This window comes from Cibotium barometz, chromosome 4 (assembly GCF_041138505.1).
Source record: "Cibotium barometz isolate CiBa-2024 chromosome 4, ASM4113850v1, whole genome shotgun sequence".
Classification (NCBI taxonomy): Eukaryota; Viridiplantae; Streptophyta; class Polypodiopsida; order Cyatheales; family Cibotiaceae; genus Cibotium; species Cibotium barometz.
Window position 1 is genome coordinate 63,042,311 of NC_141049.1, and position 25,839 is coordinate 63,068,149.

General features: G+C 39.6%; 1 protein-coding gene across 1 annotated transcript in view; it reads left to right on the forward strand.

Moving 5' to 3' along the window:
• Nucleotides 1–22,929, forward strand: part of WDR55 (transducin family protein / WD-40 repeat family protein) — a 106,481-nt gene extending 83,552 nt beyond the window's left edge. The window contains exons 12-15 of the mRNA XM_086794313.1: nt 21,534–21,682; nt 21,730–21,812; nt 21,919–22,050; nt 22,744–22,929. Coding sequence (XP_086650439.1) covers nt 21,534–21,682; nt 21,730–21,812; nt 21,919–22,050; nt 22,744–22,929 — 550 coding nt within the window. The remainder of the gene's footprint in view (nt 1–21,533; nt 21,683–21,729; nt 21,813–21,918; nt 22,051–22,743) is intronic.
• Nucleotides 22,930–25,839: the final 2,910 nt, after the last annotated feature.

The window sequence follows — 25,839 nt, forward strand, 5'->3', positions numbered from 1 at the left end:
ACGGGCGTCGCGCAAAGCAAGGATAAAAGGACGGTGTACCAACAAAGGCTGTAGATCAGTGGCCTGCATGGGTCTGGGGAAAGATATGGTGTCGGTTAACAGGGAAATGAGTAGTACGCATGTACCTTATCTGGTCAGGGGTAGCATGGGTGTCTACATAGCGGTACGTGTGGACCACACAGTGGGCGGCCATCCTTTGGTTCTCGTGCGGCCATCGTACGGGCACCCTGGTAAGTGTGTACACGGGGTCCCCAAATTTGGGACGTCGGCCTCGATTTGCATGCCGGACCGCCCCGGGTGACGATTTTTTTTTTTGTCTGGGAGGTTCTCCTCGTCGTTGGGGTGCAGACCATTCGTCAATCGGATGCCCGGTCGTGCATTTATTAAGGTTTAAAGGTCGTCGCTTTTTAACTAAAAATGACTGAAATTTGCGTATAAGCTTGATCCGGTGTCTGTTTTGGATGCTGTAAAATCCTATAATAGGGTAAAATTGCACGCAAATTCTAAATTTGGGCTCAGAATTTGAAGATTCTAAGTAGAAATGACTCATTTAATAAAATCATTGATTTTCATACCATAAAAACTCAAAAATTTATATATTACATGGACATTTCTTTATTAGTGATGATGGGTATGTTACAATATTGGGCCCTGTCCCGTATCATCCAGTCTCAAAACCAAGATACTTTTCACATTGTATGTAAGAATTTATCACATTGGTTACATAATAATCAAATAGGGATATTTTTCTAGTGCCTCCTTCTCTAGCCAGTTGACTAGCATGGACACTCTTTGAGATATTTGTGTTGGGTATTTTTGCCCTTTCCCATGGGCTCGTGGTAGCCTGTGCCATCCAAAGTGAAACTTACACATGTAAATAAATATTTCTACTTTTTGAGTTTAGAAAAACAATGACACAACTATGGTTTCACTAACCTCATGTAGACTATCCCAATGAGCAATTCTCTGGTGCCACCATGAAAAACACCACCTCAAAAATTTAATATTTTCTTTTGGAACATTACCCTCAACCCACCAATTCTCAATTAGGAAGGCTTGCAGAGCTGCAGCCTTAGGTGTTTGAGAAAGCCTTCATGAATTGTACATGTGAAGATGTGTTCTTCTATGTTCTGCTATGGTACCAAGATTTTGGTGTATTTTTGTAGACTCTGCTACCAATGAAATAGACAAGTATGCTCCCTACTTTACAATACATTATTGGGGTCTCCTTTGAGCACATTACGTATCGTAATCCAATTAGCACCAGCCTTATCAGCTAAATTCTACAAAGTTAGCTGGCTGGGCATCGTTGTTCAATCATCACATTGTTTAGATTCTCCCAAAATAGAATTTGTGATTCCACATCTTGCTTCTTTGTTTCACATATGGCTGTTACCATGAATCCTTTCAAACTGTAAGAACAAACATATCATTGAAAATCAGAGTAGACACTAGGAACAAACAAGATGAAGCATCTAATTGCAAACCTTAGGTTATAGAGATGGAACACAATATTGTGGCCCAACCATCTATTCTATGGGTGTGGTCAAAATGCACCGAAGAATTATGCAAGTCACTACCAGTTTAATGCATGCGATTCACAAGATCCACTTTGGAACCCACACCTTTGGTAGACATTTTGAAGAGAAAGCACTAGTCCGAGTCTTTACCTTGACCCAAAAATCGATTGCCATGAAAAAAAGGGAACATACACCTCTTTTTGAGTTGTAGAATGTTGTAATAACCATCCCTATAACCATAGACTCCTTGTTTTTTTCACATGCAACAATGCTCTCAAACCTATATATGATAAAAATTATTTATATTCATAGAACATATTTGGTTGGATGAATGAAATGCATTAAAATGAGGGGAGAGCTACAACCTTTGCTTTTGTACTAAAGGTATCATCTCTTTGAGAAAGTTCTTTAGCTCTATATCCCCCATATTTTCCACACGATCAATAGTGAGAGTGTCCACATCAAAAGTTGTCGTGCCACCAACATCTATATTTTTCTTGGTCCAGTACCTTTGTTCTCCTTGATGACAGTCCTAACTAGCTTCCTTAATCTCTCAATAGTAACCCTTGATGTCCTAGGTTGGATTGGATTATTGTGTTCACCCTCATGTATCATGGCATTATCATTTGGAATGACATAATAGACCGAACACTTGCAAGTATAAACACTGCACAATCTTGTTACAGTAATGACACGTATATGTGTCCTTTCTTCTTCTGCTGGAAACACTAAGAAGCCATGAAAATATGTATCATTGAACCTTTTGTTATTTTTATGAAAAATACAAGAATTTCTTTAACACTATAGAGATCCAAGACAAAAATTGAGTTTGATTGTGCATTGCATTGACATATTGGTTTTCCTTGAACTTGACCACAAATGACCATCATAGTCTTGCTGCATCCTGAACCCAGCCCAAATGTTGGAGGTAACTCAAAGCAAATTTTCCCATCATATTGTTTGGATAGCTCTATGACTGCAATATTGGTCCACTTCATTGTGTTATAAGAGACTTTAGGCGACTACTTTTAGCATTTTGTAGAAGCCATGGCACCACATGTTTGACTAAGATGTTAGCCCTCTCATCATCGCCATCTAAATTAACCATAGTTTTCATCCATAAGTTAACGACCTTGTGGATTGACTATCCTGTGGTGACTGTTGTTTGTTTTTTAATCTCACCTTCATCTTGCAGACTTTCTATTAACCTCCTTGGAGTGCTATGTAAGTCTATCACTTTGATGCGAGCACTACCTTGCCCTCTCATTCTTCCCTCGACCCGTATTTTATTTTTATCTTCACTATCTACAACATGCTGCCTTCTCATTCTTCCCTTGACACATTAGATTTCATTTTCATCTTCACTATCTACAACATGATGGGCTTCTTCAAAATGGACAAGGCTATACTATCATGAATCTACATGAGGTGCCAATGTTCATTAACATCCCATTAAGATGGCATCTCTAGCTCTGTCATCTTGACGACACCATGTTGCACAATAACATGCATGGCAACAAGTCTATATGTAGGTGGCAACATACTCTACAAGAAATAATGACTTATTAATAGTTTTCCATCACTTAGTTCGATTGGACGGGTAAGAGTGCTCTTGCCTACAGTCCAAGAAATAGTAGCTTCATCTATCATAGAAGCAAGGGATTTTAGAATGGGGTTGATAGATACTTTTGAGGTATCTTCTTAAATCAAAACAAGTAATTCCAATGCCCCAATGGACCATGTATAATATTATTTCACTTAAACACATAATGAAATCTCGTAAGGAAAAATATTTGAAATAATTAGCCATGTTTTCAAAGTAATCATTTATTATTACCCTTCAACAGTGCAATCAATGCTATAATTCTTTTAAAATAAAAATTTATAAAGAATGCAAATAGTGAGAAGTAATGTAGTAGTTGTTTATTTTAAGATATTAGAAAGATATCTTTATTTTTAAAATATTCAAATACCTTATATGCTTATTTTTCCTCTCGCACTCTTGAATTCACGTTTAGATTTTCCAATTCATTGCTTTGATTTATTTTAAGACTCAATTTCTTGAATTTGAAAAGAGATCTCAAATAAATATGTGCTATGCAAGAAGCTGTTTCTAACCATTTTAATTAGACATATATTCTAGCCGTTATATGTTATATCTATGGTATCAAATCTTGGAAATTCCAAAAAGGTACTTTTGGCATTCTCTTTAATCTCTCTTTTCCATTTCCACTTGCACTCGTTACCAAATAAACATTAGGCGCCCAATTCCCTGTAATTTTCCTCCAAACCCCTTTCTATTTAAGCCCGTTCCCCTTCATCTTCTTAGGTGCCCTTCGATCTCCCATTCTGCTTCATCTTGGCAAGGAGAGTCCCTTCATCGCGGCAACGAGATGAGCTTGGCAAGGATCTTCCTCTTGTCCATCAACTCCATTCCAAGTATGCTCCATTCCTTCTCATTTGCACGTGTGTGTATGCAAGGTTGGTGTGTCTACTTCATCTCGAGGGATCTCAGCCTTACATTAGAAAGCACCACAAGTGAGGAGAGTGTGTCTACTTCATCCTGGTGAGGAGGGTTTTCGGCCTGATTTTTGGCACACACATGGTGTGTGCCAAAGGGCGAGCGTGCTGCTTGGTTATGGTGCACACACACACACACACACACACCATGTGTGCACGTGCCATAGAGTGTGGCCACTCCATGGCACACACATGGTGTGTGTGCCATAGAACTAGCACTTGCAAGTAGGATATGCTGAATGTAGGCATGGTGAGGAAGTACTTGAGTGTTTTGAAAAGATGCAACTTGAGTGTGTCTCCGTAAATGCTGTGATGGTTGTTTACATCATGAAAGCTTTTGGCATCATAGGAGCCATAGACAAGGGCCAAGAAATACATGCTAAAATCATAAGAAAAGGGTTGCTGGAAAGAGTCCCTCTTGTTGGCAACACCTTGATTGATATGTATGCTAAATGTGGCTTGCTTGGTTTGGCATGACAAGTGCTTGACAAGCTTCTAGTTCAAGATATGATTTCGAGATGTTACTAACTGGATTTGGCTTTACACCTTCTCCTAGAATTCTCACTCTCTCCAAGTTGGGAAACTGCGATAGCCATTGCCCCTTTTACTTCAAATTTTGATGTCGGATGTCTAGTAAGGAGGATAATACTTGTTGAGATTCAAGATCGATGTCAGCTTGTGCCAGCTGCACTATGTGCTGGCATGTTAGGTAGCAGCATGTGTGAGACATAAATGATCGCGTCTAGCTGGTCATAGTGTGTGGACATTATCTAGGGTTAGCTGTGTGTGGACACAACACATAGTGTGTGTTGTGTATTATGGATTATGGCTTTATGCATTGTGTGAGTTGGGAGATGGCTTCCCTCTATGGTTAGGGTTTGCTCCTGTGTGTGTGTCTCCTCTCCCTCTACCTGTTTTTCATCATGGTATCAGAGCTTGGTGCTCTCTATTAGGGTTTATGAGTGAGTGAGAGAAGAGGGAGAAGTAGCTGTGAAGAAAAGCTATGAAGCTTGCCATTGATGCTGTGAAGCTTGGAGCACATCGATTTTGATCAGTTCTGAGATCTTGGCCTACCGGGTAAGGACTTGCAGGTGATTCAAGCACAAACAAGACAAATCAGGGTTGCCCAAAGCAAAGAAAATTCTAGTTTTTTGCAAGCTTTCCATTGGAGCTTGAAAGCGGTGATGTATTGTGAAAATAGATGCAATCTAGCAAAGGAACATGTATGTGACAAGGATTAATGTATTGGCAACTCATGTGCAAGCTCTAAATTGAATTTGGAGCCAAGATTGGTGTATTTATGTGAGAGGAAAATCACTGGTTTGAACCCTTCACAAAAACAGAGAAATGATGCTCATTGTGGATGCAATTAAAGCGAGGTTTTTGCAAAAATCACTACATTGATGGATTGGGCACATGCCTAGGTGTGTTGGGCATCTAAATGTACCATCAATTATCATTATAATCTCCTCAAATCAACCCTACAGCAGGCGGCGTAGCCAGATATGTAGAAACAGAGTAGTTTTTCACTTTTTTACTAGGTGGAGGCCAAAAATCAAGTCTTGTGGTTGACAAATTCCAAAATTCTCTTAGAAACTGTGTGGTATATACACTCGAGAAGGTTTCTATATGATTGGTTGAAGCAATTATGCATTATGGAGCTGGAAATGAGCTGATTAAATAGGCTATCTACTGTGATTAGTGAAATAGAGGGTGATTAATCAGCTAATTACTCTCTCATCTTAAACAATTGGTGTAATTACTTTTACATGGAGTTAGTAGACATCAATGCTAAGCTAATGAATGCCTAGTCTCTGAATTTGGACAAGAATCAAAGGAATTAGAGCCATTTTACTACTGGTCTTTTCTGGTTTTACTGGTTTTTCTCAAAACAGAGAAGGGGATCTGACAAATTTGGTATGTACACACCTTGGTTGGTGTTGATATGAACCATTGAGCTTGTTTAGGTGTCAATGCAAGTTATCCACACTTGATTGAACCACTACATTGCAATTTGAAGCCTTGGAAAGTGCGCTAAAATAGGGTACCTTGGACTGTGTATGCCAGTTCATTTTTGGATGCAATCAGTTTGACTTTCTACATCAAAAGTGAAGTTTGTTGAGTGCTTTGGAGTATCTGGAACACTTATTAGAGTGTGGTTGAGCTGAGGAAGGCTTGTTTACAGATTTGGACGTGTGCAGAAGGTGCATTTGCATTAAGCAAATATGTGAGACAACTCGGTATAAATTGTGGGTGAAAAGTTGGATAGGAAGAACTTCCAGGCATGGAAGTACAGGATCAAAAGCTTTCTGAAGGGAAAAGGTTTTTGGAACCTTGTTACAGGTGCGGAACCAGAGCCAGAACTACCCCAACAACCTACACAGCAACACAGGTTGTAGCTCACAACAAGCAATGGTCAAAAAGAGTATACAAAGTTTTGCATTATCTATCTATATGTATCTCGGATGCTATACTCATACATTTACATGATGCTGAGAATCCCAAGGATGCATGGGATACATTGGTAAAGCTGTTTGATACAGAGACTAGTGCTCGAAGTCTCTGTTTTGTGACAACAAATTCATAATGTGAAACAGAAAGGAAGGAGCATCCATGATTATGTACAAGAGATAAAGAAGTATGCAGATGCATTGGCAACAATCAATGCCCTCATGCCTGATGATGATTTGGTAGACATTATCTTGTGTGGTCTTGGCAAGGAGTATAAGTCTTTTGATACATCCATCTCGGTTCGGAGTACAAGTTTACCAAATTTTGATGAGTTGGTTTCACTCTTACTTGTTGAGGAAATCAAACTCAGTGACTCTTTTCATGATGCATCTACTAGCCATGATGATAATGGTAGAAATCAGGCTTTCTATTCACAAAGGGGATTTAGAGGCAGGGGGAGATTTGCATCACGTGGCCGTGGTAATGGTCGTGGATGGCAGGACAGGTCACCACAACAAAATTTTTAGCCTACATATGGTGCTAGAGGTGGTCGTGGATATATACCTCAGAGAGGCAGAGGTAATCCTTGTGGTAGAGGACGTTGGCAAGGCCAACAAACATCTATGCAAAATGTGGAATGCCATTACTGTGGGAAATTTGGTCATATGGCACGTGATTGTTTTCGCAAACAAAATGATTTGAGAGAGGGTAGAGCACAACATGGTGGACATTACGCACAACATGGTGGAAATTATGCAAGTGGTGGAAATTATACATCAAGTAGTAATGATGGAAGTGCAAATCACTTGTTTGCCATGAAACATGTTGTGGGATCTATGATGACAAGTGGTGAAACTGATGGCACTTGGTATATAGACTCTGGAGCATCAAACCATATGACTTGTCATGGCGAATGGTTTAGCATATGAAGCCTATGGATGTGAAAGGCTATGTGGAAACAGGAGATGATACCCAACATGCTATCACACATGTTGGAAGTGTACCATTGGTTATGCACAATGGTGAAACAAAGTCTATGGCAGATGTCTTGTATGTGCCTTCTATTACAAAAAGTTTGGCAGATGTCTTGTATGTGCCTTCTATTACAAAAAGTTTTTGGCCTCAGTTGGTCAAATGGTGGAACAGGGTTTACAGGTTCGTTTAAAAAACGAGCATGGTTGCTTCGTTGAGGATTTCAAAAATGGATGTAGTCATTGCCAAAGGCAAGAAAGAAGGCAGGTTATTTAAGTTGGATGCTGCGATTCCTGAGTTGAAATCAGCCATGTTCTCTAAAAGCCGAAATGTGGTACAGGACATTGACATGTGGCATAAAAGGATTGGACATGTGAACATACAAAGGTTAAAGAACATGCAAGCAAGAGGCATTGTTGGTGGGCTGCCTAGATTCAAGTATGATGGGAATATGCATGTTTGTGATGCCTGTCAGTTTGGAAAGCAGGCACTTGATCCTCTTGCTTCTAACCTCAAAATGTGGCTGATGATTACTCACATACAGAAGCTTCCACCTTTTAAGCCATGATGCTAGGACTTGTTACTAACATCTAAGTGAGTTTAGGACATCCCCACACTTCTCATTCAAATGATGAGCCCTTATATTTCTTGAGAAACCTTGCTAAGGCTCCATCTATTTTGGGACAAACCTTTGGGACTTTTAGGTATTCTACATCCTCAAATTGGATAAATTTGAGGACATTGCTTGAATGCTCATGAGTAGTACGGTTGTTCCTCCACCAAGAATGGCTAGCCATATCTCAACCAAGACTTGTATTTGTTTCATCTCATGTGCTAAACATTTTTTAAAACCGCGTGGTACCTCTAGGTCACCAATGTCTCGTTTTGGACCAACATTCCATCCGAGAATCTCTTAAAAGATGATAGCTTTTTCGGAAGATATGGGTCGAGGTTTGAGGGCAGGGAAAATACCTATTCCTCCTAGAGAACCTTGCGAACAAATCAATTTAAAATCTCAACAAATTTAGAGATTGATGAACAAGTACAATGGCACATAGGATACATTGGACCACATGGAGTGCAAATGTGCAAATGCGTAGGTGTCTGTGTGATGAACCTACCCAAACATTAGCTTTTGGCTTAACCTTAGTTAGACATTGGTTATGAACCCTAGAGCCTCCTTACAAGGCTACTTATGTTTTTTTAAAAATGCTTTTAGGGTGGAATTGTCCAAGGTTGTGGACCCACACTAGTAGCCCCAGTAGCAACTGAACAATGTCAAGTGGAATCTTGTCCACCAGTCAGCACAACTGAAGGGTGGTTATATGATAAGGGTCCTCACTTTGGGACCATCTCGTGTGGATGGGACACTCTTGAAGTACAGTGGCATAACTTGATTGAGTTAGACAACCAATCTCATCCCAAGTGGTAGTTAGTCGAGATCCGGGATGTAACTCGAATGAGTTATTGATATTGCCAGATAGGATAATGCTGACCACCATATGTAACTCGACCAAGTTACATGGTAGACATCCACATCGCACTATGTAACTAAATTGAGTTACACAGTGACATCCACATATGCTTGTTCGAGGTGCAAGGTGGACATACATGTAGCGTGAACGAGTTATGTGGTTGAATCCACGTATGTGTCACCTTTATGGGTCGACTTGGTTACTGAACATTCACCATGGAACTCGATCGAGTTATATGTTACATACGTGGATGACCTATGTGTAATCCAATCGAGTTACATATTTATACCATGGCATACATGCACATTAAGCATGCACATCTCGAAGGATAATTTTTTATTAAAATTTTTTAATGTAGCTCAACCGAGTTACATGAAAATCCACAAATTTTAATTTTTTGATTTTCCACGTAACTCGATAGAGTTACATGGATACCCAACTGGTGAGCAACATGTGTAAATCTCGACAATGAAAGATCATTATTATTTTTTCCATGTAACTCGACCGAGCTACATGGATACCCAGCCGACAAATAATACGCGTGAATCTTGACGAAACGAATGAAAAAATAATTTCAAATATTCTGTGTAACTCGATCAAGCTACATGAAAATCCACTGTTAACCATATATTGGCTAACACATTCCTATGACAACTATGCCCGCACGCTAATGGGTGCTCGTGCTATATTGTAAATCTTGTCATTTGATGAGGGAAACACCCTAAAGATGCTCCCAAGTATCGAGCTTAAAAGGACAGACAAGAGGATCTTGGTCAATTGGCTAAACCATTGAGAAAGGCCTTGTAACTATGTTTCGGGCACCCTGGGTCACTTACTCTCAGGTGGCCTAGTGGGAAAAGGTTTGGAACTATAAGAGCCAATTTCTCTTGTTTATAACTCATTCTCCCATTTGTGCAATAGAAGTGGAGTGTTGTCTCTCTCTCCCTCTCTCTTGCAACTCTAATCTAGCATGTGTGGTGTGCTTAGGGTTAGGGTCTGGGAGCGATTAGTGCTAATCACTTGTTCCCTCTTGCTTCCTCTCTCTCTCTCTCTCTCTCTCTCTCTCATGATTAGTCTAACCAACGTGATCCTCTTCCGTGGAGATCCCACATGATCTTCCACACGAGAGAGCTTGCATTACCCATTGGATTAGAGCAACCACCTCGGTGTGACAACAAGTGCAGGAGGATGGCGGTGGAGCTCTTGAGCCATGCTCAAGCTCGGTGGATAGGTAACTTTCAACGACACAGTTAGGGTAGGCTTTCCTTAACATTTTTGGCACTGCTGCCCGAGGAGCGCCATGTTCTACTTGTCTACGCCATCTTTGATTCGAATCTGACGGAGCTCCCATAGCCTAGTGTGAGGTAGGCTCTTTGGCATGCAATTTTTTGGTTTTTTGTTGTATTTTGATGTTTTTGTTAAGATTCATGTATAGCTTTGTGTTTAGAGTAGGATTACTTGTTATTTGGGTGATTAAAGACCCTAATCACGAGGGTTTTTGCTTAAACCTAGACTCTTTTTGTTAATTTGTACCTTAATTTTGTTTTTTTTTTCTTAATTCCTTTTTGCATAGGTAGGCTAACATTACTATTCAGCCCATTTGACCTTTCTACCTTTCAAGTCCGATTGATCACAAATGAACTACAACGACTAATGATCTATCAAGACCATAAACTGAGACCCGTAGAGATACTGTCTCCATGTCTTTCAAGCATAAATGATTGCATATAACTCTTTCTCCTGAACTGGGTACCTAGTCTGTGCATCGTTGAGTTTCTTACTCTCGAAGATCACAGGCTTCCCATCCTAGAACAAAGCTACGCCTACCGGAAAATCACTAGCATTAGTCTCAACAATGTAAGGCTTGCTAGGATCTAGTAAGGCTAACACAGGAGCATCTCGAACTTTATATTTCAAATTATTGAAAGTTTCCTATAGCTTCTCATTCCACTTAATATCGGAGAATTAGACTTCTTATTTTTACCCTTAAGAAGGTTGGTAAGAAGGTTGGTAAAAGGCATTATCAACTTCCAATAATCCTTGACAGATTTTCGAAGAAATACCACAAAACCTAAGAAAGATCTTAACTATTTGACCGTACACGGAACTGGCCATTCCAAAACCTTTTGGATCCGATCCAAATCCATACTTAAGCCATCTCGAGAGATCTTATGACCCAAGTATAACAATTCCTTTTTGAAGAAATCACACTTAGATAACTTACAATACAATTTCTCCTTCCTAAGCTGTCCTAGAACCTCTTTAAGATAATCCTCATGTTGCTTAGCCAAAGTTTTACTGTATATCAAAATATCATCTAAGAAAACCATCACGAATTTTCCTAATAGATCTTGAAATATATCATTCATGATCTGTTGGAAAGTTGCTGGTGCATTAGTGAGACCAAAAGGTAACACTAAAAATTCATAATGGTCATAACATGTCCTAAAAGCAGTTTTAGGAACATCTTCCTTTGCAATACGGATCTGATGATTACCGGTTCGTAAATCAAGCTTTGTGAAATACTTAGCTCCTTGCAACCTATCAATAAGATTGTCTGATCTAGGCAATGGGTATTTGTTCTTAATTGTAACCTTGTTAAGACGTTTGTAATCAATACACATCTGCTAGGTACCTTGATCTTTATTCTTAACTAGGAGAACTCGTGCACCCCAAGGAGACTTACTTGGTCTAATCTAACCCATCCTCAAGTATTTAGCTAGTTGCTTTGCTACCTCGGCTTCCTCAGTCTGGCTAAGCCAATATGGAGGAATACTAACAGGTTCTGCACTCGACACTAGCTCAATTTTATGGTCCACCTCTCGTTTAGGAGGTAATCCGTGAGGTAACTCATCAGGAAATACATCCTGACATTTGCTCTTAATGGAGTTTAACACTTTACTTTCCCAATTATCCAAAGAAATAATATTTACATCAAAATGAACACATGAAGACACTCGATCCATAACTAATTAGAAAAGTTCATAGTTATTTTTTTTCCATTAACTTAAGCTCATTAATAAAAGTTTCATTGGGTACAACAATGTTTCCCTTAAGAGTAACAAGGTTTCCTTTGTGATGGAAAGACATCAAATGTTTAACCCAATCAACATAAAAATCCTTATTTTTTTGATGAAACCATTCCATCCCTAAAATGATGTCTACATGACCCAAGCTCATGACATGAAAATCAAGCCTATTTGAGTACAATTGGATGTCTAATGATAGTTTTGACACCTTCTTGTCCTAGAATTGGACTTGTCCTCCAGCCATCTTGACCTTGTACATGTGATCATTTTGTGTGGTTTCCAGCTTCATCCTCTATACCACAATGTAGTCAATAAAATTGTGAGTACTACCAGGATCAAACAAAATATGAATGTGATGTCCATTTATTGATCCATAAACACGAAATAATTCATTTGGAACAAAAACGTCTTTATTGAAAATACAATTTGAACATTGGCTTCCTTCAAGATGCGTAATATTGACTTCAAAAAATTTACTTTGAAGTTATGTAATGTGCACAGATTTCTTTGGTATAAACTTCTTCGGTGCCGCCTTTTGTCCAGGCACCAAAGGTGCTGTAGCTCCATTCAAAAGACATAATTTCTTCGTATGTCCATTTTCCTTGCATTTGAAACATGTGATATTATCCTTGCTCATAAATTTTTGCTTCTTGTTGGTGTTGTCAAAATTTTTTGGTTTTGGTGTGAAAACCAACTTTCTTTTTTGTCCACTATTTGAAAAAGTGAACGTGGATTTCTTTTCAGTAGACGATGGTTTTGATGTGTTAGCACTAACCATAGTCTTATGAAAAACTTGAGCTGCCTCCTGAATAGCATCCTCAACTGTTTTGACCTTGCATTTTTTAACCTTGTATTGATAGTCATGAGGTAGACCATTGATGAAAATCCCACACAAGGTATGATCATCAAACTTGGCTTTGGCAGCCAATTGTCTAAACTTCTGCTTATAATTGTTAAGGACTGATTTCCCATGCTATTTTTAACAAGCTTGGCAATTATTTTGAATTCATCCTCTGGTTGGACAAACTCTTTTTTGAAATCTTCCTTGAAACTTTGACAAGTGGTAGGAATGGAATCTTCTTTGAGATCCTTCCACCAAGTTAATGCCTTTCCTTTCAATAACCCTTGCGCCATCTGCAGCTTTTGCATCAGTGAATGGATGAAAGGCAAAGTGTGTAGTCCACCTATTGAGCCAAGCATTTATGCATTCTCGAGTCTTCTCCTTTTTCTCACTGCCGTACACCTTTGGTGTAAACGATGGAGCAACTACTTTGGTAGGATTATGAGGTGCCGCCAAAAGAGCTTTTTGCAAAGTCAAGATCTGCATCTTCAGTGACTCCATCTCATCATGGCATTTGGCAATAGTTGCCTCTAGACGCTCTGTCACTTCCAAAATTCACTCTTTCCAATAGCCTCCTCTTCTTCAACTTGGAATTCAGGATCTTCCCTACTTGAGTTAGGATGATCACTTATCTCATCGACATTATCATTGATTGAGAAGTCAATATGAGCCATGGTAATAAGGTTCTTCAAAAATCACGATTCACTCAAACCAACTTCACTTGTCCACTCTTGACCAAAATGATCTAGCAAATCAATTTGCTAGAACTGCACATAAGAAAAAATGCTTTAATTAGCATTTGGTGGCTAAACAACGGTAAAAAAAATCATGGAAACATCGTCTAGAATTAATCCAAATGGAAATAACTATAAATATGAGGCACACTTGCATTAATTATATGCGAATAACCTGCAGCTATCTAATGTCAGTACGTAAATACTTCAACACTAAATATCCCCTGAAAATATTAAATTCTTGAGAAAAAAGAATTATCATGATTTTTTCTAATTTTTCTAATTTTTCTAATTTTTCTATTTTTCTATTTTTCTATTTTTCTAGGGCCTCAAAATTTACTAATTTTGAAATCCACCAAATTCTATCTTATGGCACTCCAAATCTAAAATTTTCCAAAAAATTTTAGCAATAAAATTTGACAAAATATAATTGATATTTTAAAAATACCAATTTTTAGGATTTCTAAAATGATTTCTAGATTTTTTCTAAGTTTGGTAATTATTAAAAAAATTACCTCAAGAATCCCATTGATCCTCATGAAATTTTTCAATTCCGCCTGACAATTCTCAAATCCAAATAAAATCTCCAATTTTAATAGAATTATTAATTTTCTAGGTAAAAAATAGTTTTTTTTAAGGAATTCGAACAGTAACGGGCGCCCGAATAGACACGCTAGATGCCAATTGACATACCCAGATATTCCAAAAATTAGAAATAACCTTTGTCTAATTTTCCATAAAATTATATATATATATATATTTTAGAATTTTTATAGAACGTATTAGAACACGAATAGTCAAAAAAATTTCGGAACCCGAATGGTCACCCCGGAATGCAGATAGCCAAGGCTTGCAGAAAATGAAGAGACAAAAAACTCCAGAATTTGAAAGGTAAAAAAAAAATTGGACCCCAAAGGCCAAAGGGCTCAACATGATTTGTTTTTTAAAAAATATCATGAATTTGAATTTTTTTTATGAAAAGCTTTATTCAAAAGCTTCAAAGCTTTTTTATTTTTTTTAATAGGAAGAATTGCAAGGGGGGCTGTGCGCTGGCGGCTAGAAAAAAAATCCTCCCCCCAGTGGTGCACGATTACGAATGGGAGTGGGGGGAGCCTCAACTTCCCTTCCTCACTTCCCCTTTCTCCATCTCAACTCCCTTCTCCACCATCTCTCTCATCTCTTCTCGGTTTAACAAAGAGATTAATGGATAATTTTGATTATACATTAATCATTCTTTAATTATGATTAGTATTAATCAAATCTTCCCACCTAAGAGGTGTTCACACGCGCGGGAGAGAGAAAACGAAGGAAAATTCAGATTTGAGAGAAAGAAATTATGTCATGCACACGAGAGAGAACTTGATGCATCAACATGCTGCCCCCTACTAAAATTCAGCAGAAAGTCGGTAGAAAATTGATAGCGTACCCACAAGAAACCTGTAAAAAAGCATTAAAAATGTATTTTTTACCATAAAAATTCTCTTAAAATTTCTTAGATAATTAGGAAAAATTTCTAAAAAATTGTAGAAATTTAGGCTGCAATAGCATGTGTGGTACTTTCATAAAAAATATGTAAAATGCTTATTTTAACCATAAAAATAGCATTTCCACTCATGAAATTTCCGTGCACATCAATACATCCATCCAAGTTGAGAAGCACCCTGTTTTGACTGCCATATTGACATTCCCAATGTATAGGCCACCAAAACAAACGAAAAGATATTTTTTTGCCTTAATAAATGTTAAAATTTACTTAAAAAATTTGGAATAATGAGAGAAAATTAAGAGGAGAAAAAAAACATCAAAAATTAACTAGAGACCGCTATGATACCACTGTTAAAACCCTAAAGATATCTCTGGCTAATCACTATGCATAAATTTGCATAAACCAGGCATATACTCATCCACCCAACCACAAGCCCAAGGGTGCACACATAAATACAATGAAGTACCACATACCTTACCTTGGTGTCCCCCATACTACCTAGAGATATGACTTCACTCCAGCAGCACATAGCTCTAGCATGAAATGACAAGAGACTAGATATAATGCTCTCTACACAAGAGAACATCCCTTGAGAGTGCTCCATGTCCCTATTATATAGGAGGGCCTTAAGTGACACTTGACTCTCCATTTCCATGTGTGACCCTTGGTTGCCTGACCCTAACTACAACCCAAGGTTAGACCTAACCCTTGTCCTGCTAGAGCATGTTCCCATGCTCCCATGCTCACATGCTAGGGTGGGTTAGGCTCTTAGTATAATGTGCATATAACAGTCGACCCTCTGCTCAACCCACTGAACTTGCGTGACCCACTCGACAGAACAGAGTTCGAGCAAGCAATACAAATCCTGCTCGGTCGACAACTCCAGGCACGGCGCCGCTCACACGGGTCACGGATCGCATGGACATCCATGTCTTGCATCCATACATTGATGCGCAAAGCATCACAGATGGAAGCAAAAAAAACCCCCCCTGGTGTGCGATCACGAGAATGGGAGTGGGGGGACCCTCAACTTCCCTTCCTCACTTCCCCTTTCTCCATCTCAACTCCCTTCTCCACCATCTCTCTCATCTCTTCTCGGTTCAACAGAGAGATTAATGTATAATTTTGATTACACACTAATCATTATTTAATTATGATTAATATTAATCAAATCTTTCTACCTAAGAGGTGTTCACACGCGCGGAAGAGAGAAAATGAAGGAAAATTCAGATTTGAGAGATGGAAATTATGCCACACGGGCGAGAACTTGATGCATCAACATGCTGCCCCCTACGAAAATTCAGCAAAAAATTAGTAGAAAATTAATGGCATACCCATGAGAAACCTGCAAAAATGCATTAAAAATGCCTTTTTTACCATAAAAATTCTCTTAAAAATTCTTAAATAATTAGGAAAAATTTCTAAAAAATTAGAAAAAATTTCTTAAAAATTATAGAAATTTAGGGAATCCTTTCTTCCAAAAACTATCTGCAATAGCATGTGTGGTACTTTGGTAAAAAATATGTAAAATGCTTATTTTAACCATAAAAATAAATAAAAATAGCATTTCCACTCATGGAATTTCCCCGCATGATGTCAATACGTCCATCCAAGTTAAGAAGCACCCTGTTTTGACCGCCATATTGACATTCCCAATGCATAGGCCACCAAAACAAACTAAAAGATATTTTTTTCCTTAGTAAATGTTAAAATTTAATTGAAAAATGCTAAAAAATTTGGATTAATGAGAGAAAATTAAGAGGAGAAAAAAAACCATCAAAAATTAACAAGAGGCCGCTCTGATACCACTGTTAAAACCCTAAAGATATCTCTAGCTAATCACTATGCATAAACATGCATAAACCAGGCATATACTCATCCACCCAACAACAACCACCCCAAGCCCAAGGGTGCACACATAAATAGCTCTAGCATGAAATGACAAGAGACTAGATATAATGCTCTACACAAGAGGACATCCCTTGAGAGTGCCCCATGCCCCTATTATATAGGAGGGCCTTAAGTGACTCTTGACCACTCTCCATTTCCATGTGTAACCCTTGGTTGCCTGACCCTGACCTTAACCCAAGGTAAGACCTAACCCTTGTCCCACTAGAGCATGTTCCCATGCTCCCATGCTCACATGCCTAGGGTGGGTTAGCCTCCTATAGTTTATGCACATATAACGTGCATATAACAGTCGACCCTCTGCTTTTAACACTCGACCCTCTGCTTAACCCACTGAACTAGCATGACCCACACGACAGAAATATAATGTGCATATAACAGTCGACCCTCTGCTTAACCCACTGAACTAGCATGACCCACACGACAGAATGGAGTTCGAGCAGGCAATACAAATCCTGCTCGGTTGATAGCTCCAGGTGGCACCGCTCACACGGGTCATGGATCGCACATGGACATCCATGTCCTGCATCCATACATTGATGCAAAGCATAATAGATGGAAGCAAAAGCATCCCCCTGACAAAGAGGCGGCTACCATTGGCCACCCACCGCTCTGCTGGCCCCGCATTCAATCTTATGGGCGAGCAGCTGTGGCCTAGAGGCGCCCATTCTTACTGAAGCCGTACATCTAGGAGAATTACTAAAAGGCACCGCACCCCCTTTGAATCAACCCCAAGTACTTGCCAATCAGAACAAAGATGGGCCTGGAACCTATTCCACGAGGAGAAGAGAAAGAACCCCAAGCTACTATTCAACTTCCCATTGGTTCGCTTCTCCAACACCCTAGTAGCCATGCACAGAAGAGAGCATGTTAAAGCGCATCCAAAATTTCATCCGAAGATATGATCAGGTCCCCGATCCTGTGGTGGTTGCCACTATTCGATTTTTCAACCTCATCATCATGCTGCTGGAGGCATTCCTCGACTGGAACCACTACCATGAAGGCACGAAGGATTGGCCTTCAACATCAACAAAAGGCCAACACTGAAGTAGATCTTTGGCTACTACGAGCGCATCATGTGGATGCCAGCGTGGTGCCTCCAAAATTTTGAAGACATGATGGAGAATACTTTCTAGACCAGCTATTGAGTCTTCCATTGCCGCGATTTTGTCAGAACCTATTTTATCTACTACTGCTAGATGTGGCCAGCTCCAAGGAACGGACTTGAATGAGGGAGGGGGGTATGTTTACCACTCTAGTTAACATTATTTTTCAAGCGTGGCTACGCTTCTTGTAACTTATCTTATTGTAGTTGCACAAAGCACTGAATGATAAAAGAGATATGTTATTTTCATTAAATTTTATTTCTATGCATAGAAAGATGCATATTGGAAATTTTTTTATTATAAAAGTGTTATTTTCATTGAATTTAATTTCTATGCATAAAAAGATGCATAAAGAAATTCTTTTTATTTTAAAAGTGTTATTCCTATTAAATTTATTTTATGCATAAATAGATGCATAAAAAGATTTTCTTTCATATAAAAGTGTTATTTCTATTGAAGTTGGATTTTATGCATAAATAGATGCATAAAGAATTTTTATATTAGAATTCTCTTTAATTCTATGTTTAATTTCTATGAGTATTTGATAAGTGAATAAGTAAATACTCGAGAGAGGAATTTCTATCGTTTTATATTCACTTGGATCGTAAAGAGAAAATTCAGGAAATCTATCGAAGTTGAAATATTCACTCTGATTGTAAAGAGAAAATTCAAGAAATCTATCGAAGTCAAAATATTCAGATAAATGATTAAATTATTCCTCATTAGAATTCGTGATTAATTTAGAAATCAATTAAGTGAATATTCAATGAATGAAATTCAGTAAAATAGTAATTGAAATATCACCCCCTTTTTGAGAAAAATAGTTCAGAAAGAACCTTATCAGACTCGAACCCTGAATCAGACTATAACCAAGACCAAACTCTTTCGCCAGTTTCGAGGAAAGAAGATGTGACCAGTCCAGGAAAATACACTCAAATCTCCCACCAAATCTGAAACTAAGTTAAGACCCTTGGATTTGATCTGAGGATCAAGGTTACAGAATTCAAGGAATTCTGTTTTAAAATTCAATATTACGATTATGAAGTTTTGGGGATACTGATTTAAGATATTATTGAGGAACCATCTCTTCTGCAAGTGGACTAATTGTTGGAAATAAAGGCAATGTACCTGACCACTGGGCTTGCCCACCCGGCATTGTACTCTATGTACTATATACCTATCCAGAAAACCAAAAAGAGGTACACTATTGTACCCACACACTATGTCATTGTCTCTCTCTCTCTCTCTCTCTCTCTCTCTCTCTCTCTCTCTCACCTGCATACCATCCACCATTGAAGCTCCATTCTCTCTTCGATCCGCACACTTCAAATTGGTATCAGAGCTCTCGATTCGGGAGCAGGAGCTTGCGCAGCAGGGGTGCAGCAGTCAGCTTGAAAGCTTGCAGCTATGACAGCTCTTCATTGAGGTTTGTCTTGATCTCATTTGCTTTGGCATCTATTAGGGCACCTCTGAACCTCATCAGGGTAGAGCTGGGGCATTATTGAGTGTGTCTTGAGCTCTTTTGGAAGAGCACTTCAAGCTGGAAACAGGACAGCCATGTCTCTTTGCTTCTTGTGAAAGCATAAGCATTACCATTGCCTCTGAGCTTCAAGAGGGAGCTTGGGAGGGTTATTTGGGACCCCCCCACATTAGCATTGAGTCATTGTAGCCTTCTAGCCCTCCCAACTAGCAAGGCGCCATCATGTTAGCAGCCATGAGTCTATCTCAGTTCTGGACAGATTGACCACAGGTCACTGCTTTGCTCATAACTTGAGCTAAAAAACTCGGATTCAAAAACTTTTTTTATGAAAACGAAGCTCGCTTTGAGCTCTACGACTTTGTAGAAGAGCTTGTGAGCTGGTTTGGAGTGCAGGTATGTCTAAAATTGAAAACACAGAGGCTGTTTTCTGAGGACAATGTATACAGATCTTGGCTACAGGCAGATCAGCCCACTATCTTGATCATGTCCTTCATCATTGGCAACTCCAGGACCATCATTGGATACTTGAGAGCTCATTCTTGAGCTTGGCATTTGATTCGAGCTTGGCATTGGTTGTTTGATGCTTATACATGCAAACAAGGAGGGGATAGCCATGTCTGTACACCTCAGTGAGTTTAATTCCATTTTCAGCCAGCTGGTTGACTTGAAGTTCAATATCGATGATGAGTTCAAGGCTACTTTTCTGTTATATACTCTACCTGAAAGCTAGATACTTTCAAGATAGCCATGAGCAACTCGAATGCTATGCTGCTGTACTCTGATGTAGAGAGTTCTCTACTTATGGAAGAGATGAATCGGTAGAACAATGCATCTAACAAGTCGTCCAGTGCTTTGCATACTAGAGGCAGGTCTCAGTAGAGGGGGAAATCTGAAAGCAAAGGACGCAGTAAATCTCGTGGGAAAGATGTGGAGTGCCACCATTGTGGCAAGAAAGGACACTTTAAGCGAGAATGCTTTAAGTGGAAGAAAGAGAGGAAAGAGTAAGAAGACTGATGATAGCTCTTCTTGCTTCAGTGCACATGCCTTGGTAGTAGATACGGATGATGACATGCATACTTGGATCAACTATGCATGTGACATTGCAGGCATTGGCAGTGTGCAGTTGCAGTTTCAGCATGGATCTGTCTTTACTCTTCAGAATGTATGGCATGTACCCCAGCTCAAGAAGAGCTTGATCAGTACTGGCAGCTAGATGATGATGGTTTTCATACCACCTTTGGTGATGGGAAATGGAAGATCTGTAAGGGATCTAGGGTTATTGCCAGAGGTTCAAAGAGTGATTGTATCTAGTGTGCGTGACCATGTTGTTGCCGTGACCAAGCAGCCAAGTGTTTCCTTGTGGCATGGCCGGTTGGGACACATGAGTCAGACTGGAATGAAAGTACTTACTTGTTTGGATATGCTCATTTTGAGCACTGTGATCATTGTGTTTATGGTAAACATGCACAGACTTCACATAAAAAGTCTCATTCATTGAAATCTTTGCCTTTAGAGCTAGTACATTCAGATGTGTGTCAGATTCCAGGGTTATATCTAGGGGGAAAGAAATGCTTTGTCACCTTTGTTCGATGATGCTACATGAAAAGTCTGGGTGTATCCTATTGGTAGTAAGACTGAGGTTCTTGAAAAATTTAAGAAATTCCTGGCATTGGTTGAGAACATGATTGGTAAGACATTTAAGTGTCTTCGCTCTGAAAATGGTGGGGGAATACGTGTCCAAAGCCTTTTAGGACTTTTGTGATAGCAAAGGGATAAAGAGGGAGCTCACTGTCCCTCATAATCCACCCCAGAATGGAGTTGTAGAGCATATGAATCGGACCATTCAGGATAAGGTCCGTACTATGCTGTCTCATGCTGCATTACCCCATGGTTTTTGGGCAGAGGCTGTTATGACAGTCGTTCACTTGATTAATCAGTCACACAAACTTCAGCCAAAGTCCTGCAAATGCATTTTCCTAGAATATGGTGATGAGGGTGAAATGGGGTACAGGTTATGGGATCCCGAGAAAAAGAAAATAGTACGCAGCAATGATGTAAACTTCCGTGAAGATCGCATGCATAAGCAGCCCGAAAAGACAGAGGAGGTTAGAAGGGTTGTTTTCAGGGAAGATATACCTATTGGACAGCAGATTGTGCCCAGTATAGATAGCAGCAAATACCTGCTATAAATGACCCTAAAAATGCAGGGAATGATGCTGAGAATGGTCGGCAAGGTATTGCCCATGATGCCCCACAGTCTCAGCATGCTGAAATTTTAGGACAACAAGCTGTAAATGCAGATTTGCAGGCCCCACAGCCCGCAAAATGTTGAACCTTCGCTTCGTAGGTCGACCCGACATTCAAAACCACCTGATAGGTTTGTTCTTGGTGCTCAGTATGCTGCTGATTATGTCATGGTAACTGACTGTGGTGAGCCGTCATGCTTTAAGGAAGCAATGACTAGACAGGATAGCAAGAAGTGGTTCAAAGCTATGCTGTCAGAGAGATGGAATCTCTTGAAAAGAATGGTACTTGGTATTTGGTGCATCTGCCTAAAGGGCAGAAGATTCTTCCATGCAAGTGGGTTTATAAGATGAAAGTCACTTTTGGTTCCTCGCCAAAGTACAAAGCACGGCTGGTTGCAAAGGCAGGAACATGGGATTGACTTTGATGAGATCTTCTCTCCTGTAGTCAAGATGACTACTTTGAGAACCATCTTGGGCTTGGTTGAAGCCGAGGATATGGAACTCATCCAGATGGATGTAAAGACTGCATTCTTACATGGTGATCTACATGAGGACATATATATGCAGTAGCATGAGGGTTTTGTGGCAAAGGGCAAAGAGCAGATGGTATGTAAACTCAAGAGGAGTTTGTATGGGCTGAAACAAGCACCTCGAGAATGGTATCACAGTTTGATACATTCATGCAGTCTCAGGGCTTTCACAGGAGTGGATCACTGCTTATACACCAAGAAGATAGTAGATGGCAGCCTGATTATCTTGGTCTTGTATGTGGATGACATGCTGATTGCAGGCAAGGATGTTCATGCCTTGGACTCTTTGAAGCAAAGTCTACATGGCAACTTTGACATGAAGGATCTTGGTGATGCAAATCATATTCTTGGGATGCGGATACTCAAGGATAGACCAAAGGGGCTTCTCTATCTGTCCTCCTAGAAGGAGTATGTATCCAAGGTTTTGTAGCGTTTCCATATGTAGGGGGGGAAAGCGATTGGGGTTCCATTGCCTCCATATGTGAAACTTAGTGCAGAGGACAACCCTACATCTGATGATAAGAAGGCTGAAATGGCCAAGATTCCATATGCTTCAGCTGTTGGTAGTTTGATGTGTGCTATGGTTGCTACACGTCTTGACATTGCCTTTGCAGTGGGAGTGGTTATTTAGCAGGTACATGGCAAACCCTGGCAAGAAGCACTGGGAAGCAGTGAAAGGTACTCAAAGGCACAAAGGATTTGTGCATCTACTTTGGTAAGCAGAAGGCATCCGTCATTGGCTTTATGAATGCAGACTATGCTGGACATGCGGAATGTAGGAAGTCCACCTCAAGGTATGTATTTACCTTCACGAGGGGATCAGTCTCTTGGATATCCAGGTTGCAAAAGTGTGTTGCACTATCTACTACAGAGGTAGAGTATGTGGCTGCCACTAAGGCATGCAAAGAGGCCTTATGGCTGTCACGTTTGATTACTGAGCTTGGTATTACTGAGGTTCCTGTCCTCCACTGTGATAGTCAGAGTGCTATCATGTTAGCACGGAACCCTGTCTTTCATGCAAAGACAAAGCACATACAGGTGAAGTATCATTTCATCAGGGAGGTACTTGACAGCAAGAGCATTGAGCTGGTCAAGGTACACACTGATGATAACCCTGCAGACCTTCTCACGAAGGGTCTTCCAGCAGAGCGGTTTGCCCATTGCCGCCGCAACAGATGATGGGGATTGGATAGGTATAGTCTCTTCAACTTTGTACATACTTAGACTTAGCTGATTCTTTTTCTTCTACCTTTGGGCACATTGCCTTTAGGGGGAAGGTTGTTGGAAATAAAGGGTAATGTACCTGACCACTGGGCCTGCCCGCCCGGCATTGTACTCTATGTACTATATACCTATCCAAAAAACCAAAAAGAGGTACACTATTGTACCCACACATTGTGTCATTGTCTCTCTCTCTCTCTCTCTCTCACTTGCATAGCATCCACCATTAAAGCTCCGTTCTCTCTTAGATCCACACACTTCACTAATCCAGCCACCACTTCATCTTCTAAAATCCATATATCTACATCATCTCCACATGCAACTCGATCTGTCTACATTAGCTTCACATGCACCTCTGCTTGTTAATATCAGCTTTGCGTGCCACTCCGGCTATTTACATTAGCTCCACATGCCTCTTTCGAGATGATTGGTGCTTTGCTTTAGTTGGCATTTGAGATTAAGCATATTAGCATTAGCATCAAGGTACAATACAAACACTGAATGAATTAGACAACCTACTATTGATGATTGACAACCTCTACTGACAATCAGATGACCTACTGCTCTGATGGTCGACAACCAGCTACTTACTAGCAATCCAATGACCTACTGCTGACATTCGTCGATGACCTGCTTTGATGGTCGACAACCTGCTGCTTGTTGATAATACAATGACCTACTGTTGACATTTGACGACGTGCTCTGCGTTGATAGTCAAGGACTTGCTACTGACTGCCAATGATCTACCTGCTTTGCTCTGACCTACCTTCTTTCCTCTGCTAATAGTCAACAACTTGCTATTGATTGCCAATGACCTACCTACTCTGTTGTGACAGACGCCACTTGTTGCCACATCTATTGTTAACTTTCTTGGTTGAGTTTATTTATTTTTGGCCAGGTTTACCACATCAACTGACAAAATCCAAATGTGGAATCAAAATGCTGAATCAGATATCTAAATCAGGTGTTTGAATCAACTTTGCAGAGTTAGCTATCTACATCAGCTGTCCGAATCAGCCCTCAGAGTCAGTTATTTATAGCTGGCTAAATAAGCTCTTGGATTTAGCTGTCTGAATCAACTATCTAAGTTATCTCTCAGACTTAGCTTATCAGATTCAGCCATTGAATCAGTTGTCAAAGTGAGAATCAGCTATCGGAGTCAACTTTCTTAATTAGCTGTCGGAGTCAGAATTAGCTATTGGAATTAGATTTTTTTCCACATTTATTCTCATGCATATCTAATTCTGGGAGGGCTCATTACTTAAAACATTTGGAATTAATCTTTACATTAATCATTTACTTCTTATAAAGGGGCTAGACATTGCCTCTCTCTGAGAGGTAAGATCTTCCCTAATGGCTACCAAGATAGATAAATTTGAAGGAACAAGCTTTTATACATGGCAAACTAGGATCAAATTTATAGTAATGAGAAAAGGATTGTGGTAATGGGAAGGAGAAAAAGCCTAACACTAGGACGGGAGAAGCATTATGGGTTAGTAAGGATAAAAAATCTCTTGCTATCATAGCTTTGGGATTATAAGTGATCAGTTTATCCATCACATAGATGGAAGAAGCACTTCAAATGAAGCTTGGGAAGAGTTGGACACATTGTTTGGTACTTAAGCTAAGAGCTCCAAGATCAGCCTTCTAGTTTAATTCTTTGAACTTAAGTTAAATAGGGGAGAACCTCTTTCCTCTTAGCTAAATTTGATGAGAAGCCTAACCACACAGCTTGTAGGGATTAACTTAAATATGGAAGAAGATGTATGCATTGTATTATTGTTAAAAAGTTTGCCCCATGAGGACTATGGCAACGTAGTCACTACCCTCACCAACTTGCCTTCTCCAACACTAGTAGTTGACATCACTGTAGCTCTTTTAGAAGAGGAAAAGAAGATCAAAAGGCAAAACACCTTGTCTACATTCCAAGATGAAGCCTACTTTAGTGGTTCAATTAAGAAAAAGGGTTCTTTCAAAACAAATCATGTGATTTCTGTGGAAAACCTAATTATCTTGTGAAAGATTGTTTTTATAGGAATAAGGCTCAAAAGGCCTATCTTGTAGAAGGAGATTCAAGTGAAGAAGGAGTCCAACAAGAAGAGGTCTCATATGAGGCCAACTATGTTGATGATTGGGCCTTATAGATCAACAAGGGCCAGTACCACCTGTTGGCTACTTCTAGATTCTAAGCATAAATGTATGCATTATAAGCATAACTAGCCACTCACATGGTTATACTAGAATGGTTATTGTTGTAACTAGAATTGTAAACCCAAAAGAGGTCATCATAACTAACATCATAAACCTAACTAGGAGATCC